This window comes from Cibotium barometz, chromosome 12, assembly GCF_041138505.1.
Source record: "Cibotium barometz isolate CiBa-2024 chromosome 12, ASM4113850v1, whole genome shotgun sequence".
NCBI classification, from domain to species: Eukaryota; Viridiplantae; Streptophyta; class Polypodiopsida; order Cyatheales; family Cibotiaceae; genus Cibotium; species Cibotium barometz.
The window spans coordinates 56,034,889-56,051,827 of NC_141057.1; the positions used below are offsets into that span (position 1 = coordinate 56,034,889).

General features: G+C 44.7%; 1 protein-coding gene across 2 annotated transcripts in view; it reads right to left on the minus strand.

The window, feature by feature from the left end:
- Positions 1-15,795, minus strand: part of LOC147633614 (uncharacterized) — a 47,890-nt gene extending 32,095 nt beyond the window's left edge. For both annotated transcript variants that reach the window (XR_015267149.1, XM_086806750.1), the window contains exons 1-9: positions 14,990-15,795; positions 12,221-14,263; positions 12,022-12,139; positions 11,831-11,919; positions 11,504-11,742; positions 11,302-11,388; positions 11,082-11,181; positions 10,455-10,996; positions 10,169-10,253 (exon numbers count right to left, since the gene is read on the minus strand). Coding sequence is in view for 1 of the 2 variants with exons in the window: in XM_086806750.1 (XP_086662876.1) it covers positions 10,169-10,253; positions 10,455-10,996; positions 11,082-11,181; positions 11,302-11,388; positions 11,504-11,742; positions 11,831-11,919; positions 12,022-12,139; positions 12,221-14,263; positions 14,990-15,031 (3,345 nt within the window). In the remaining variant the exon portion in view is untranslated. The remainder of the gene's footprint in view (positions 1-10,168; positions 10,254-10,454; positions 10,997-11,081; positions 11,182-11,301; positions 11,389-11,503; positions 11,743-11,830; positions 11,920-12,021; positions 12,140-12,220; positions 14,264-14,989) is intronic.
- Positions 15,796-16,939: the final 1,144 nt, after the last annotated feature.

Sequence of the window (16,939 nt, forward strand, 5' to 3'; positions counted from 1 at the left end):
TGCGATCAATTATAGTCACCGAAGATGCATTGGGCTCTTACTCTTGATTTTGGTTTTGATTTTCCTCGTTATCCATACCTCTTTTTTCTCTCTTCTTTTTGGGTTTTCTTTTTTTTTTTGTTTTTCTTTTTTTATGACACTAATACAAAAGCTTTACATCACACACACTAAGGAAACGAAGCATTGGAAAGCACCAGACCCTTGCATACATTAGATATACATCACACATAAGGTTCATTTCAAGGAGTTTTCAATGCAAATTTCTTCAAGATTTTGAGCAAAATCAGAAATTGCAGAGTACAATCATGCATATTGCATATTTACATCCCATACATCATACATGCATGCTCCCCAACATTAATTGCACCAATTCAAGCTTTCAAATCATAGAAACTACAAAAAAAGTAAAAAGTTGCATATCTTGCACCGGAGAAGGGACTTTGGAGATTAGCGATTTATCCCACATGCGCACGCTTGAGCCTATAGCTTAGGGTATAAAGAGCAAATTGTGACCATAATATCAACAAGGAGTGAGTCATGGTGCTCTCTCTTCTTTCCCCACGATGAGACACATGGGCGGGCTGGTGAGCTTGCACGCCTGGCCGTGTGCACCTTGGGCTGCCTCTGTGTGGTGGTCCATGTGGACCTTGCATTGCCAGATGCGACCACTCGGCTGGCTGTGTATCTACTACGCCTTACATTGCCAATCGTTCACAGCCGGGCCTGTTGTGTGTCCTATGTGTTGTCGTACAGTCTCGCTCGGATACCAAATGTAACACCCCTTTTTGGAAGGTGGTGCAACTCCAAAAATCTAGCAAGGTGAAGACCCCCAAAAAAAAAAAAAAGTTCCTTGGCAAGTTTTCTCCATTCCTCTCCTCCTCTATTTTCTTGAGAGCTTACAATTAGGGATTGGGCTTTAGCCCCTTTTTGCCCGCGTGGCTCCCCTGTTGATGAAGATAAAAGATCTAGCTCTTGCGCACGCGTCAAACCCCTCAGACTCGCTCTCCACGAAATCCCCTAAGCACGAATGCATGTTCCTAGCGACTTGCCGTAACCCTACAGCCTCCTTTGGCTTCTAACTATTGGAGAATGCACAAGTGGAAGCATAAACAAGACGAGAGAGAGTAGAGAGAGCTTGTGGACAAGATCACCTTTTATATTAGCTTGAAGCTTTACAATGGCAAATGGCCAGCAAGAGAATGTTGAACTTGTGCCAGTGATTGGATGGAATAGTGAGAAATGGGGGAACTTCTTATATAGTGACTTGGGAACTAGTCGGCTGCTCCTAGAGCTGGCCAACTGCTCCACGACCACATAAATGAAGGAAAAATATATAAATACCAAATAAATAGTACAACCCCAAAACACTGAGATGCATAAATTCTAACACCCCCTCTGCAACTCATAGTGTGCAAGAGTCAGAAGAAGATAAGCCGATGAAGATGCAACCATGGACCCTCCAACACAACGAATACTGGAATCACCTCGGACAGAGCACCCACCAACCTGTTTCCTCGAAACAAAATGCCACCACATACAGCAAGGAACTTTGCTTGGCCACGAATTCCCACACAAGTGTGTAGTGAACTCCAAGAATAGATGATGAGCTACTGGACACACCACGCCCATAATCCCCGAGAGTGGATGGAACACATCACATCCCAAAAGCCTCGAACAATGAACTCGGAACAGATCCAGTTCTACACAAAAGATAACCATGTCCTACTAGATGTCTAATGCTTGGAACTACGAATCACAGTCCCCATGCACAGTAAGTGGAGCTGTAATCAGCCCCCTCTCCCGCCCACAAGCCTACTCTAGCTGGAAGCACATGGGAGGGAACTGCATGTGTACTAGATAACTACACCATCTGGGTCAGAAGCGCCCTAGAAGTGGTACTAGAATCTGTATCACTATCCTGATCTTTGCCTTTTCTCTGAGATGAAGCCTTGCCCTTGGTCTTGTCCTTCTTCTTGGACAAACAATCCTTGGACAAATGTCCTCTTTTCCCACAAGAGAAGCAGCAACTCCGACCTTTCTTCTGAACTGAGGAAAGTGCCTGGTCAGAACTGTAGGATTATAACAAGAAGTTTTGGGAAGCTTTACTCCCAGTGACTTCTTATCGTGCGGTGCCACTATTTGAGCAGGTAGAGAAGTATTGTTGTGGGCTGCCCAAGGAGGTACGAGATTATTGTATCAAGACAAGAGTAACAAACATGTCACAGATGATTGAAAATGCTATGACAGCTAATGCATTACTCACTGGAGGTTCATCTGGGTTTAAAGGCAGTAAGAAATTGGGCAAGAAAGCTGAAAAATTTGGGCATGCTTCTCGTGATGCTAAAGGGTCTTCAGAGACGAAGTATAAGAAGTTGCCAATGCCCAAGAGGACTTCTGAGGAAAGACAGGCTTTGAGAGATGCTCATAAGTGTTTTTACTGTACTGAAGAGGGGCATATGTCATTCAATTGTCCCAAAAGAAAGTCCCAAAAGGACTCTGACAATAAAGGAGAGCCCAAGCCAAAGAAACAAAAACCTTCTGCAGGCTTAGTTCCTAATCTTGTGGGGGAACAGCCAGGTGGTGAAGCTACAGAGTTGTGCAGGGCCTTGGGCAAAGTGAGAGATCAGAATGCCTTGACCTTCTTTGACACAGGTGCTAGAGCCAACTTCATTTCACCAGATTTGGCTGGCCGATTGGGGATTCGCGCAGAGGAGATGGGGCCGTTACATGAGGCTAATATGGCTTGTCCAGGGTATGCAGAACCCGTTACTCCTATCATTAGGAAGCTTCGGCTTCATTTGCAGGGTTATGTGGAATCGATTCCCCATACCGAGGATCGATGACATTTTGGACCGCTTATTACAGGGCTCCACAGTTTTTAGTCGTATTGACTTGAAAAGCGGGTATCATCAGATACGCATTAGACCCGAGGATGTGCATAAGACAGCATTCCGAACCACGTTTGGGTTGTATGAGTTCTTGGTTATGCCCTTTGGTTTGACAAATGCGCCTGCCACATTTAACAGAATGATGGACAGGATTTTCAGGCCTCATAGAGAGTTTGTGGGCACATTCTTTGATGATATGATTGTGCATTCACAAACTGAGGAAGAGCATAGAAGGCATTTGGCCATTGTGTTTGCAGAACTCAGAAACCATAGGTTGGTTGTTAATGGCAAGAAGAGTGAGTTCTTTTTGCAGGAGATACATTTCTTGGGACATATTGTGTCTGCGCATGGATTCTGTATGGATCCAGCAAAGGTGGAAGCAATACTTAATTGGCCAGCTTTGAGGACCGTGCATGATGTACGCAGTTTTCTAGGATTGCGTTCCTATTACAAGCGATACATACGGCACTTTGCTGAAATTGCTTCGCCTCTTCATGCTTTGACGAAGAAGGCAACTCCGTTTAGATGGGCTGATCGGGAAATTACAGCATTCAAAAAGCTCAAAGAAAAGCTTACTTCGGATCCAGTATTGGTGTTACCGGACCTCCGAAAGGCTTTTGTTGTCCAGTGTGATGCATGTGGAAGTAGCATTGGTGCAGTTCTCATGCAAGAGGGACATGTCATAGCCTATGAGAGTAGAATATTGCAAGATGCCGAGAAGCATTTACAGGTTTATGAGAAAGAGATGTTGGCTGTAATTCACGCTCTTTCTACATGGAAACACTACTTGCTTGGGGCTGATTTTACTGTACAGACAGATCATCAAACCTTGCGTTACTTCCTCACGCAGACTGAGCTTTCAGAGAAGCATATGCGTTGGGCAAACTTTTTGTCAATGTTTCACTTCCAGATTGTGCATGTGGAAGGCAAAAAGAATGTAGTGGCAGATGCTTTGTCACGCAAGCCACAGGTCTCTGCAGTTTCACTTGCTTATCACCATGAGCTTGATGAAATGAAAGAGCAGTATGCCTATGATGAGGACTTTGAAAGGTTGTATGATCAGATGTCTGAGGGTCAGCGGCATGAGCACTATACTCTCAGAGATGGGTTTTTATTGATGCATGGCAGACTGTGTGTTACCAGGCCATTGCGCCTCAAGGTTATGATTGAAAGTCATGCTCCACCGTATGCAGGTCATAGAGGTATTGACGCCACGGTCAAAGCAGTGGAGACTTTCTTTTATTGGCCAACCTTGAGAAGAGATGTTGATGTCTTTGTGAGGCAATGCATCGTGTGTCAGAAGGTAAAGTTTGACCGTCAGAAGACACCAGGGTTATTACAGCCTTTACCTATTCCATATAGACCTTGGGAGAGCATTGCCATGGATTTTGTATTTGATCTTCCACGGACACAAACGGGAAATGATGGCATCTGAACTATCATATGCAAGTTCAGTAAGCAGGCTCATTTCATTCCCGTACGTAAGACGATCAAAGTGGATCATATGGTGAAGTTGTTCATGGGGCGAACATCTTCAAGTATCATGGATTGCCTATGTCTATCATTAGTGACCGTGACCCACGGATGACGAGTTTGTTCTGGAGAGGGTTGTTTGACAACATGGGTACAACTCTCAAGTTTTCATCGTCATTTCATCCACAGACAGATGGTCAGTCAGAAGAGGCTAACTCTACAGTGTTGGATCTTCTCAAGTGTTATGTGTCAGAGCACAAGCAACAATGGGAAAAGTATCTTCCTTTGGTGGAGTTTGCATATAACAACACTGTTCATACCTCGACAGGCAAGGCGCCTTTTGAGATTGTGAAAGGAGGGAAGAAGGTACCACCCATTTTGCATACAAAGGATAAGATTTTTGAGGCTGATGAGTATGTGAAAAGTTTGGATGAAGCTTATCAGAGGGTTAAGTTGGCACTCCAGAAAACTCAGCAGAAGCAAAAGAAAGCCGCAGACCGTCACAGACGTGATTTACAGTTTGCATTGGGTGATTGGGTTCTTTTGCGCTTTGAAAAGGCTAGACTCAAGAAGATGAAGGGTAAAGAGCGCTTATTCCCTAAGTTGAGCATGCGATATTATGGGCCTTTTCAGGTTTTGGAAAAGATTGGTGAGGTAACCTATCATTTGAAGTTACCAGATCACTGGAGGATTCACAATGCTTTTCACGTGAGTCTTCTTAGACCTTTCCGTGGGGATGTGCCTGAGGATGTATCAGATGAGGCTCAGCCGGAAGTTGAGGAACTTGATGAGGTTCTGATTCCAGAGCAAGGAAAGGAAGGTACGAGGTAAAGTTTCCCGTCGCTATCTTGTGAAGTTCAAGAACTATTCACCGATGGATGCGAAGTGGATGGAGGAAGGTGACTTAACAGATTCACCTCAGGTTTTGCAGCTTTATCTTGATGCCTTTGAGTTAGAGCCGACTCTTGTTGTGGCTCATTCAGGTTCAGGAGAGCATGGGTCTGGAGCATTACCTGATGCTCAAGAGGGGGGTAGCACCTCCACTCCCTTGATACAGACAGGCTCAGATGACATCTAGAGGTCGCTTGGTACAGTTTTTTTATCTCACCCGAAGGTACTGAGGCTGACAGTACATCTGTTTATGGGACTTCTATGATATGTGTTCTAGTCACATGAGATTTTGTGAATATGTATGGTTCACAGTGGTATACAACTTGGACTATTACTATGCCATTGGTTTGTAGTGAATGTTGATACATGTGCATGGCTTAGAGAGATTGGGACGCTGATCTTGCCCTATTGTATATTTCACTTTGGATATTTTGCTGTATCACCAGAATGCAATCGAGGACGCTTGCCATTTTTCAAGAGGGGGGTATGTCATGGCCCTGTGAAAATGGAACAGCACAAGTGTGGGCATGGTGGTTGCAGAGTCAGAATATTGAATGATTCACATGGGGGGTGCCCGGACAGAGTTAAAGATGTGTGGACATCCCTAGGTGTGAAGGGGGGAACTAGAACATTAAATTTTTAATGTTCTATTAAAGTTGCCCCTAGGCCTTAGTGGCCCCTAGGGACTTTTAAAGTTTGGGGGCCCTAGGATTATTATGGGGAGGGGGGCCACTCCACTTTTGGAGTGAGTGCTTCTCTCTCCTCCCTCTCTCTCTTCTTTTTGGGAAAAAGGAGTCGTGGAGCAAAAGCTTGTGCTCATGCGTGGAAAAGCTGAGGAGAAGCTCTGGTCGACTGCTGAGAGGTGTTGTTGCTGAAATCTGTGTGCTGGAGCAGGCCGTACAGCAGCCGTACAGTGCTGTATGACAGCAAGTACTGCTGTGGACAGAGGCGGCGCGGGCAACCAGCTTCAAAACAGTAGGCGGCCACTTCTGGATACTGCAGAATACAGTCAGTACTACAGGCTGTACGACTGCAAGTACAGTTCTGTACTTCTGCAGGTACGCTGTACGGCCAGATCTGGTGCAAGTAGAGGTGCTGGGCTTCACTGTTGCAGGCGGCGCAGGCGACCAGCAGCAAAATAGCAGGCGGCTACTACTGGCTGCGCAGGTACAGGTGTGTACAAGTGCTGGCTGCAGGCAAGGATAGCTTCTGGCACGTATCCTGAGGCGGTACAGACCGGTACAGAGCTGTTTTTCAGGACTGTACAATCAAAGACAGCATAGAAGTGATGCAAGGAGGAGGGTACAGACAAGTACGTACATGTGTGTGAAGTAGGGTTGTGGAAACAAGTGCCTGCAAGTACGGATTGGTACCGTTGCTTCCTCCAGTGCTGTTTCACGGGCTGATTTTGGTAAGCTCCTCATCTGTTCATCTATCTCTCTTTCTACTGCTTGATGTCTGTTGCAGATATGAGCTATCTGGCCCCTTGTGAGAGGAGGGGTATGGCAGATTGACAAGGGTTGAGACAGAGGTTGGACAGTACATGTATGTATGAGCTGAGATGTTGAATCATGTACTTGAGTTATGCCAGATGTATGCTCATGGCTGCCCTGCTTAGTGGTCTTGGCTGATCAGAGGGAGGCACAGTGTGTTATTTGGAGACACAGATCTGTGTGCATAGATCCTCTGTGCTAAGAGGTATTGTGGGCCGTCAGATTGGACATACAAGTGTAATCTCTTGGCTGATTTTTGTTGTGCTCAGCCATTCATATTTTTGAAATTGAATAAAGAAATACCGCAAGGGGCGCCAAGCTTTGGGGCCAACAGGTGTTGCCTTGTTTTCAGATTTAGGCACTCTAGCTCCAATCTGTTTTGTTTTCATATCTAGACTACAAGTGGGCGGGTGACTGCTAGTCTACCACACTCTGGTTTCTATCAGAGGCCGGTTTCACTGAAGCTCACATGTAAGTTGACCTCTTGTAGGTCCATCCCGTGCAATCTACCACACAACAATGCTAGGACCGAAGCCTCATTTTGAAGTGTTCTACAGCAAAACACAAGAATCCAACTATTCATGTGCAAGCACAACAAATATAAATTCTTTCAATTTAAGCAATTTTATAAGGTTTCCATGAGGATAATTACGTAGTATAAATTTTGTACTTGAATATGATTATGCAAGATGTAAGCCCAACGGGGCGTGCCGTGACAAACTCAACCACGTGTCCAAGAGATAGAGATATAGAGAAAGGGGGAGAGAGAGAGAGCGAGAGAGAAGAGGTTAGGAAACTTTGCACGGTACACCACACTGAGCGGAGAACAGGCCCCGCCCCCTTTCAAGAATTTATTCAGGAACAATTCATAGGCACACTGGTCAGGATCAATACAACAATGAATACAAAAGCAAACAAATATACCGGTGTAGTATATCCGAGTCGATGTTGATGTCGAGATCTAATGCCGAGCACACCACAGGGATAACCCACAAGAATCTCTCACCGGGCTACTACCGGATCCAATCTTCAAGTCCAACTCCAACTCCAACTCCAACTCCAAGTCTAAATCCAAGTCCAAGTCCAAGTCCAAATCCAAATCCAAGTCCAAGTCCAAACTCAAATCCAAGTCTAAATCCAAGTCCAAGTCCAAATCCAAATCCAAATCCAAGTCCAAGCCCAAGTCCAAGTCCAAATCCAAATCCACGTCTAAATCCAAGTCCCAAGTCCAAATCCAAATCCAAATCCAAGTCCAAGTCCAAATCCAAATCCAAGTTTAAATCCAAGAAAACTCAATACCCGATCTTCAAGAAAAACCTCAAGCAGCTTATCGAAAAAGCAAACACCCAAATGGCAGATATAAGTGCCCAACTGCCAATCTCTCTACTCAAGATCTGGAGAAAGCTGCAGGCAGCTTGATGCGGCGGACAACGCTGCACAGTGGCAACGGCGGGAGGCGGCAACGCTGCACCGGTGGTGGGCGGCAGCGCTACACCAACGACAAACAGCGCCAACAGCACAACACAGGCGGAGGCGGAGGCGGAGGCGGAGGCGGAGGCGGAGGCGGAGGCGGACAAGCGGCAAAGGTGGCAAGCAATGGCTCTAGGCAACGGCCGGCAGAGCTGAGCGGCGACGGCTCTAGGCGGCGGCCAACAAAGCAGGGCAACAAGGGGCTAAAGAAGTCGATCGTGATGATCTCCTTGCTCTCCAAAAACTTGATGATGTTGATGAAGGTGAGGATAATCTCCAAGCTTCAATGAATGAGGAAAAGGGAGAGGTTCCTGCTTCTTTTATATCCAAGGAGGGTCCTGCTTTTTGCCAAAAGCTACCATGCTTTCCTATTGTTTTTTTAATAATAATAAAATATTACTCATCTTTTGCCAAAGTTCATGATTTATTGCTTTTCTAGCTTCAGGGCCTTGCTTTTTGGCCCTGGAGCTCCTTTTTGAAAAAACGGCTTTTAGCTTTTTCATCCAACTCAATCTCCTCTTTCCAATGGTGCCCTTGGCTTGCAATCAACTAAGTTTGACTTTTTGCTTTTCCTTGCTTTTTGACCAAAACTGGTGCTTTTTCCTAAGCCAACTTCATGATCCTTGTTCCCATGCTTTCATCAACCCGTCCATGTGTTCGGGCATGTATTCCATCATGTGAAATAGGGCTAGGAGGGCCAAATAGTTGCACAAGAGGGGATTAATGTCAAGGTATACTCGAAGGCAAAAGAGCAGTAGATAGCACGACACAAGGAAGAGACTTGCACCTTGTAGGAGTGTAAGAGAGGCTAGTAAAAGGGCAAGTTTCTATGTTAAGATGTCAGATAATAAATGTGTCGTGTAGATCGAGAGAAGAGCAATTTGTGTGTGTGAGTGCCTACTACATGAAATTGTTTCTATATATGGACATGAAGTGTAATTTGATACCCATGCTAAGCTAATTGTTTCTAGTGCAAAGGGCACTGGCTATTTTTCAAGGTGTGCATCAAATAATTGACAGGGTGATCTATTCAATGTTGCAACCAGGGCATATAGCTGTTTTCGAAAATTCTGCCCGCAATATAAAACAGCTGCTATGGCATTGCAGAAGGTCTTTTCCTTTTTTCTTTTTCATTTGTTCTTTTTTTCTTCTTTTTTTCTTTTTTTCTCTTTTTTTTGGGGGGGGGGGGGAGGTGTGGTTCTGGTTGTGTGTGTGTGTGTGTGTGTGTGTGGAGGGATTTGATTTATTAAAGGAGCCTGTAGTCATTAGGCCGAGGGGTTAGTTTCATTAAAATCAAGTAGCCTTGGTTTTACTTTTGACCTGTACTTGGTTAATAGACGCAAAGGCTTTGCCAGCAGGCTCTAGCCCAAATGGCACCGCCTTGGCCAGTCAAGAGGGCCAGTCAAGGTCCAAGGCTCAAACCCTGGAATTTAAATACATAAGCAAAGACTTTAGTCTGCTTTCTCAAAAGACAGCTATACACTGTTTAGACAACTATGGGTGATCTTTTCACCTCCCTATGAGGTTTTTTGATGTAACTTTCCTATTTCTCATCTGTTCTCTTTGTCTAAAATAAATGATATTAAAAAAGAATTACTCATCAATTTCAAAGGAGAGTAATTTTAAGAAAGAATTATTCATCATTATCCAAGGAGAGCAAAGCAAGCCATACTAAAAGCCTCACAGGCTCAACTCCCAAATCACCTAGAACAAAACATGCTCAATTATTCAATAAGCACTAGACTGGTATCATCTTTAACTAAGATATAATTTAAAATACATCAAAATAAGAAAAGTGGAACAGTTTTCTTTTTTTACGATCATTATTCAAAATAGCTAAAGATTACTTCCTTGCAAAAATGCAAAAACGACATTAAGGAGGTAAAGCATGCCAGAATCTTTCTGCTTGTATAAGTCCTTCCCTTTCATATAAACTAAACTTAAAGAGCTTACCAGTCGTTTTGACCGGGTTGTTGCCCTGACCACTCTCGCATATTGGACATCATCATCCTTTTTCCCTTTTGAGGCATCACCAGAACTGCAAGTAGTTTAATCCAATAGGAAAACAGTTAGAAGGGTGGCAAAATCTGCTCTCAAGACTGTGTACTTGGTCCTGCAAACTTGATTGCAAAGCTAACTGCTTTCTATGCCCCCTAAAGTCCACATGACGGCCCCTTACAAATGCCACAAGATCTTTCAGACTCAAATACATTAAAACACCATTTACAAATAAAAGTACCCTTCAGCTTGAGACTTGAACTTGTTTTGAATTTTCACCCTTCCTCCCCTCACATCCAGGTGGCCCTCTGTAATCACTCGAGGAGTCACTTGATGGTTCAGCAAACATGAAGCTGTAGGCCTGTTGGAATAACTACGGCTTTCTATGTTGAAGTTCTGGCTCAAATGATCCATCTTCTCTATCAGACAAGAGTCACTATGAACAGATTCCTTTGATGAGTGAGCATCATCACGTGCTAAGACACCTCCATCCAATGGTGCACCCACAACAACCAGAGAATCTTTCACTGATTTGCATGCCAAGCCATCAAGATTATGAACCCTTTCATGCATACCAGACTGACAAATTGATACCATAGAAGATTCCTTTCTCAGTTGCTTCTGAAGAAGTGTGGTCCCAGGAAATGTCATCAAGCTCAGTTTACTAAGATCACGTGTCTCTGAAAAACTCATATGCTGAAAACTGAAGGCACCCGTCCATGTATCTAGCAGCTCAGGAACTGCTGGTAAAACTAGTTTCTCCACCCCTATGTTTTCCAACATCTGCAAAACAATCAGAGAATCATCAGGTTATTGAATTGCAGACGTCAAGTTACTTACCAGACAGGTTAAGTTTAGTGATTTAAACCTGTTCAAGGGCATGCATCAAGCGCCGACACATGCCTTGACGACGATACTGATACCGGGTACCAACAAGAGGCATTTCTGCCAGCCTTGCCCCGTGTACCCTGCCACAAGGAGAACTCACTGCATTACCAATAAAGTACAAAATTCCTAACAAGCAAAGAAAGTTTTGGCCAAGAAGCTTCGTAATTAGAACTAAGACATGGCTAATAGCCTATATAAACCTGATTGTTGCAGCCGAAATCATCTCATCCCCCTTTTCCAAGATTATAGTGTAAAAGCCACTGTAGTTAAGCCTAGTCACCTTGGATCTGAAAGGCAATTAGACGAACAAGAAGCTGTTATATAAACCCAACTGCTACCAAGTATTTCAAACAAATGTAAATGCTCCATTTTTGAGGTGGCTGATTGCCAAAATAAACTCACGTCTTATTATACAACGCTTGAGAGATAAGGTCGATCTTTGTGCGGGGATCAATCATGGGAACAAAGCACTCTTGCATCACACTATGTGCCACTCCAAGTTTGACATTGTGCTCAGCCATTACTTCAAGACTTGAGGTTAAAAGCCCATTATCTTGCTTCATCGATCTTAATAGCATCCAAGAGAATCCATCCTCAAGAGAATTTGTTATCCCCACAAGTCTTCGCAGGCCTGCAAATATCTGCAAAGAGCAGTCTTTGTTAAAGAGAGGAAAAGACCAATCAATCAAAACCTTCTCCTGCATGACACTACATTATTGCTGTCTATACCTGCTCACACTGGTTCCCACAAAACCAGGTCTCCCTTGCCTCACAGTCCAGTTTAAACATAACATGTTCCGGTACACATGCAAGATGGTCTGCAGAGCTCCATAAGGTCAATCATTCCATGCCTAAGTAGCAGTCCTCCACACAGAAAGATGATCGAACTGTACAAGTGAACCAACAAGAATTCTGCTTACATTCAAGCTCGCACTGAACACACCGAGAAGTCGTGTTGTCTACCTCACCAGCCATCTTGTTGTTGCCGCATGAACCACATGAACATCTTGGACAGTACCAATCCCCATCAGGAATGACCTGTATCAAAGTAATCAGGACAAATTCTTCACAATACTGTGCTAATGAGGGAACTACTATTCTTTGAATAATTCCACTAACCTCTAATCCGATGCAGTTGGGATGAAAGGTTGATGGACAGTGATCACACAAAATCAGCTCCCCACCGTCCGCACACACACCACAAGTGTCATCACTGATATCAATAAAGGCATCCTTCTTCTCTTTGGCATCCTGAAGGGCACAAGCTTGCAGCTGACAATCTGTAATAGACCTCCCATCATCCAAGAAGATGTTTGCACTGGGTCGGTGAAGCTTGCTTCCAGCATGGGCTTCAAAGTTTGATAAAGTAAAGACAACTTTACAGCATTTGCAAAGCACACCCTCACGAGTCACCTTGCCCTTCTTCATCACACGTCCATCCTTCCTATTAAGATAGCGCACAGGTTCATTGTCTTTGAGAATACCCTTGTCTATTAGCCAGGAAAGCACAGTTGACTTCTTGAAGTGAGATGATTCTGCCTTGTTTTGAGTTGAATTTGAATCCTTTTGCCTCCCAGGAGCTGATAGCAACACCTGCATTTTACAACCTCCTCTACCACGAGGAGCCTTGCCTTCCTGTGAGGAGCCTTCCTTTCTTAGAGAAGACCTGCCTTTCTTGCACCTCTGTTCTGTTCCCTCCCCATTGGACTTTCTCTTCTTCAGTTTTTCTATGCAAGGAGTTAACTTGCTCTTTTTACCATCACTGACAGGCAACGTAAGTCCCCAATCTTCTCGTTGAACAGCACCAGTGCCACTTAGATCTGAACTCTGATTCATTGGCTTTCCATCCTTAGAAATCTCTGCAGAAATGCAAGGACTGTCTGGCTTTCTTGCCTCATGTGCATTCTGCTTAGTTGCTTCATCCGACTGCATCATTTGTGCTGCCTTTTGTCTCGTTAATGGCTTGCCACGCATCAATCCTTCAGGAATGTTGTATGAATTCAAAAGCTTCACTTTCATGCTAGGACCCTCCACCAGAGAGCTTGCTAGGCTTTTGGACTTTTTCCATCCTCTGCATGCAGATGCTAGAGAGTAATACTTAGACCCACTGGGTGACACATAAACAGGTTCTTGCTTCATATCGTGTGGACGAATTCGAACTTCAACTTTCCATCCTTCATCCACAAGAAACCTTTTGGCTGAGAGACGAGTCTGCTTCATCGATGACTCTAATGGTGCAGAACATTCCAAAGAAAACGTTCCATCTTTCCTAGGACTGCTTTGCTTGTTACCAAGGAGTTCTATTTCTTGTCTTTGTTGTGCCCCTAGGCTACCTGTGTTATCCCCTTCCTGCGACTTCGGGCTAGGTGTACGCTTGAATGGTAAGGTGGCACCTGTTGATGATACGACTTGTACAGCTTGACTCTCCAAGGGCATTACTATGCCATTTGCAAATGCAGCAGGTTTCTCCCCAAGATCTACAAATGCTCTCTCCTGACCTGCCGATCCATGACTTTCGAGTAACAATGAGGACGACATGGAAGATGCATTTTTCTGCTCTCCTGTCCATGGGTCTTGTACACAGTCGAATCTTCTCTGTCGCCACAATGCTTTTAAAGAACTCCTACGTTGTCTGCAGATACTTTTGAGAGGACTAAAATCAAACTCACCATTTTCACCACCAAAGGACCAATGACCACGCACCACCCATTGCCCAGAAGCCTCATCCCACTCCTGTGAGACCCTAACATCTTTGATGAGAAACAAAAGCTCATCACCTTCCTCGGGGAAGAAAATCCTAACCTTGACCTCCTCATTACCCAAAAAAAAATCATCCAGAAGAATGCCTTCCCACCAAGCATCATCATAGAAGGCGTCCACTAGAAGACCTTTTGTCCAGCTTTGAGGAGAAGGTAAGAGGCAAGGAGGTGGTCTGGGCCTGATGAAGCCACGTTTGTTACGCTCAGCCAATCCTCCATTGTTATTCCGCAGAGCAGAAAACTGGAGATTAATATCCTTCGGGAGAGGAATCACTTCTCGTAGCTTCTTGCTGCCGTCCAAGGTGAGTAACTCATCATATTCCACTACTCTGCGTCCACATTTCACTTGCACCACCACTCCAGAATGCCAAGAGCCTCGAAGGCCCACCTCCTTCTGTCGAACCTGAAAACCCCCCCCCAAAAAAAATGCTTGCATACTTAGATGGAGGATGAATCCTTACTTTTCATAAAAGATCGCCAAATTTTTTATGAAAAAAGGGGGAAAAAAGCAGCAAGGTTTGATCCTTGACTCAAAAGGGCCTGCTGGTCATCATTGCAATTTTAAGATTCAAAGGTTGCATGTAAATGTGTGTGTGTGTGTGTGTGTGTGTGTGTGTGTGTGTGTGTGCACTCTCTCTCTCTCTCTCTCTCTCTCTCTCTCTTGATGACCATGAGATAGCCCTGACCCAGATGCCCCTAATCGACAGACTAGGTAGCACACCCTGACAGCAACTGTGCCACCCCGCCTCCCGGGCATCTCCCTAAACAGAGCCATCCAGATGCAGCAAGCTAGACGCCCAATACCAGCTGATCCTAGGAGGTGCTCCACACAACAGCTTCAGATCCAAGAGATCCTTCAGAGGTACAGGAGACTGGAGTGCCCCTCCACGGGCAGTGGATGTGGACAGCCTCTATAGCCATAGCTGTCGAGGACCCACATTGATTCCCTCACATTGTATCATTGTAGCATTGTACCACTGGGACTTACAGAACTGTTGTTTTTTTCTCTCACGCACTCATCCGTGTATTTTAAAGTGTATGTCTACATGTCAGAATGCAAATTGAGGCTTGAAAAAATAATGCATGAGAGACAATGAATCAGGAGAATTCCTGTGCAAGGAAAGCATACCTCCACTCGCTCCCCTTCCAGCAGTCTTCTGATGCTATCCATAGCAAACCTGTTTAAGCCTTCCAAGCTATGCACAACACCCTAACCCTGGCACAATTAAGGTACATGGCAGTGAGCGAGAACCATCAGCCTTCTTTGCAAAATCCTGTATCAGCATTCTTAGAAAAAAGAACGTTGCAGCAGGTAAGAACCATCATCCTTCTTCATCTCCAGCTTCAAAAAGGAGGCAAACAGCGCATGTGAAAGCCCCCTGACACCCCCCATGCAGCAGGTTTCCCTATTCAAAATTTCCTTGCAAAGTTTCCTTATTCTAGCGTTTCTGCTGTGTTTCCCAGAAGCTTCTGATCCAGATTAAGTTAACGACACCTGATTAAGCGTTTACCCTGATCTGACGTTCTTGAGACAAATCTCGATTGCCCTTCCTGAAAGAATAAACTTTTTGATCGGAACCCAGCAATCAGCAGAGACTAACCCTAATAAAACTGCTCAGCAGCAATTTCATGTTTCGGGGTGAGCATAGAAATAGGCTTTTCACAGGATGCCTTTACAAATGACAAAGAGAGAAATCTGCCGCAAGAAGCTACGCTTGCTTGCAGCGCACGGTCGTTTAGAGTCGGGGTAAAATATAACTGCAAGAAAATCACACAGCGATGGCGAGATGAAGCAAAAGCCAGGAATCGAAACCCTCTAGCCTAAGTATATATATATTTGCCTACTTTATCTCTTTTTTTATTTTCCGAATTTAAGACCCGCAGGGGTGTTCGTCTGATGATTTCAGACGTGCTAACCATAAGTGACCTCTGTCCGGACCCGCCCCAACATCGAGCTTCAACTTGGGAGTCTCGGACACTCCATGTTTGGAGTCTCTCTCTCTCTCTCTCTCTCTCTCTCTCTCCCTAGAATTAAAAGCAAGGCATGCAACAATCTTTTTACCACTTATTTCCTTAGACACCTTGCTATTCACTCTAACTCATGAATCATATGTCTCCTATTCTTTCTCAACCATGAAGAAGCGTGGCTACTTTGTCCAAACTTTAAGCGAGGCAGACTTCTTGCAATGTGGTTCTAGTGATTTAGGAATTGTTAGGATCTCTTTAGCTTCATCTATAGGAGAACTACAGTACCATCAGCACACTCTTTGCACAATCATCACAACCATACGAGGCAACAACAATGGCCACTAAGAAGGGGGGCAGCGTTGCCGATAGGGCTCCCTCCCCCAAAAAAATGCTATGGGCTTGCGAGGAGGTAGGAGAAGACCTACCCTGATCTAGATCATATAGCCTTCTCCAACCCTCAACACCACCACATGTGAGATTTCCAAGTGCCCCGAAGATCCACATGGCACTCCCCCATCAACACACAATTTGCCTCCCAACAACCCCCCTCAAAGGCTACCACACAGGAGAGAGGAGCAACCCAAGGATCTAGTAAAATCCCGCTCTGATACCAGGTAAGAGAACTATAGTAATCGTCAAAGGGCACTCTTCACATAGCCATCACAATCACAAGAGAGGCAACAACAAGTGGGGGTAGCGTTGCCGACAAGACTCCCATCTCCTTCCCACCCCCCTCAAAACTATGGGCCTAATAAGATAGGAGAAAACTAACCCCGATCTAGATCATATAGTTCTACTCAACCCTCGACCACACTCCATGTGGGATTTCTAAGTGTCCCCGTGATTCATGAGGCATCCCCCCATTAGCTTATGATTTGCCTCCCAACATCCTCATTTTGAGTGACCATGTATGCTCGTGGAACTTCTAGTTTGGAAGGCTTAATGAGAGTCAAGGTCTTTATTATATGTTCCTACCTAGGTTTGCTAGGTGGGGCTTCTTGAACTCTTGCTAAAGTAGTACCACTCAATCGGAGTTAATGTCTTTACTCTCTCTCCATTCCCACCTAGGCTTATTGGTTGGGGGTTGCTAGGGTAGCTTTAGCTCTTGCAG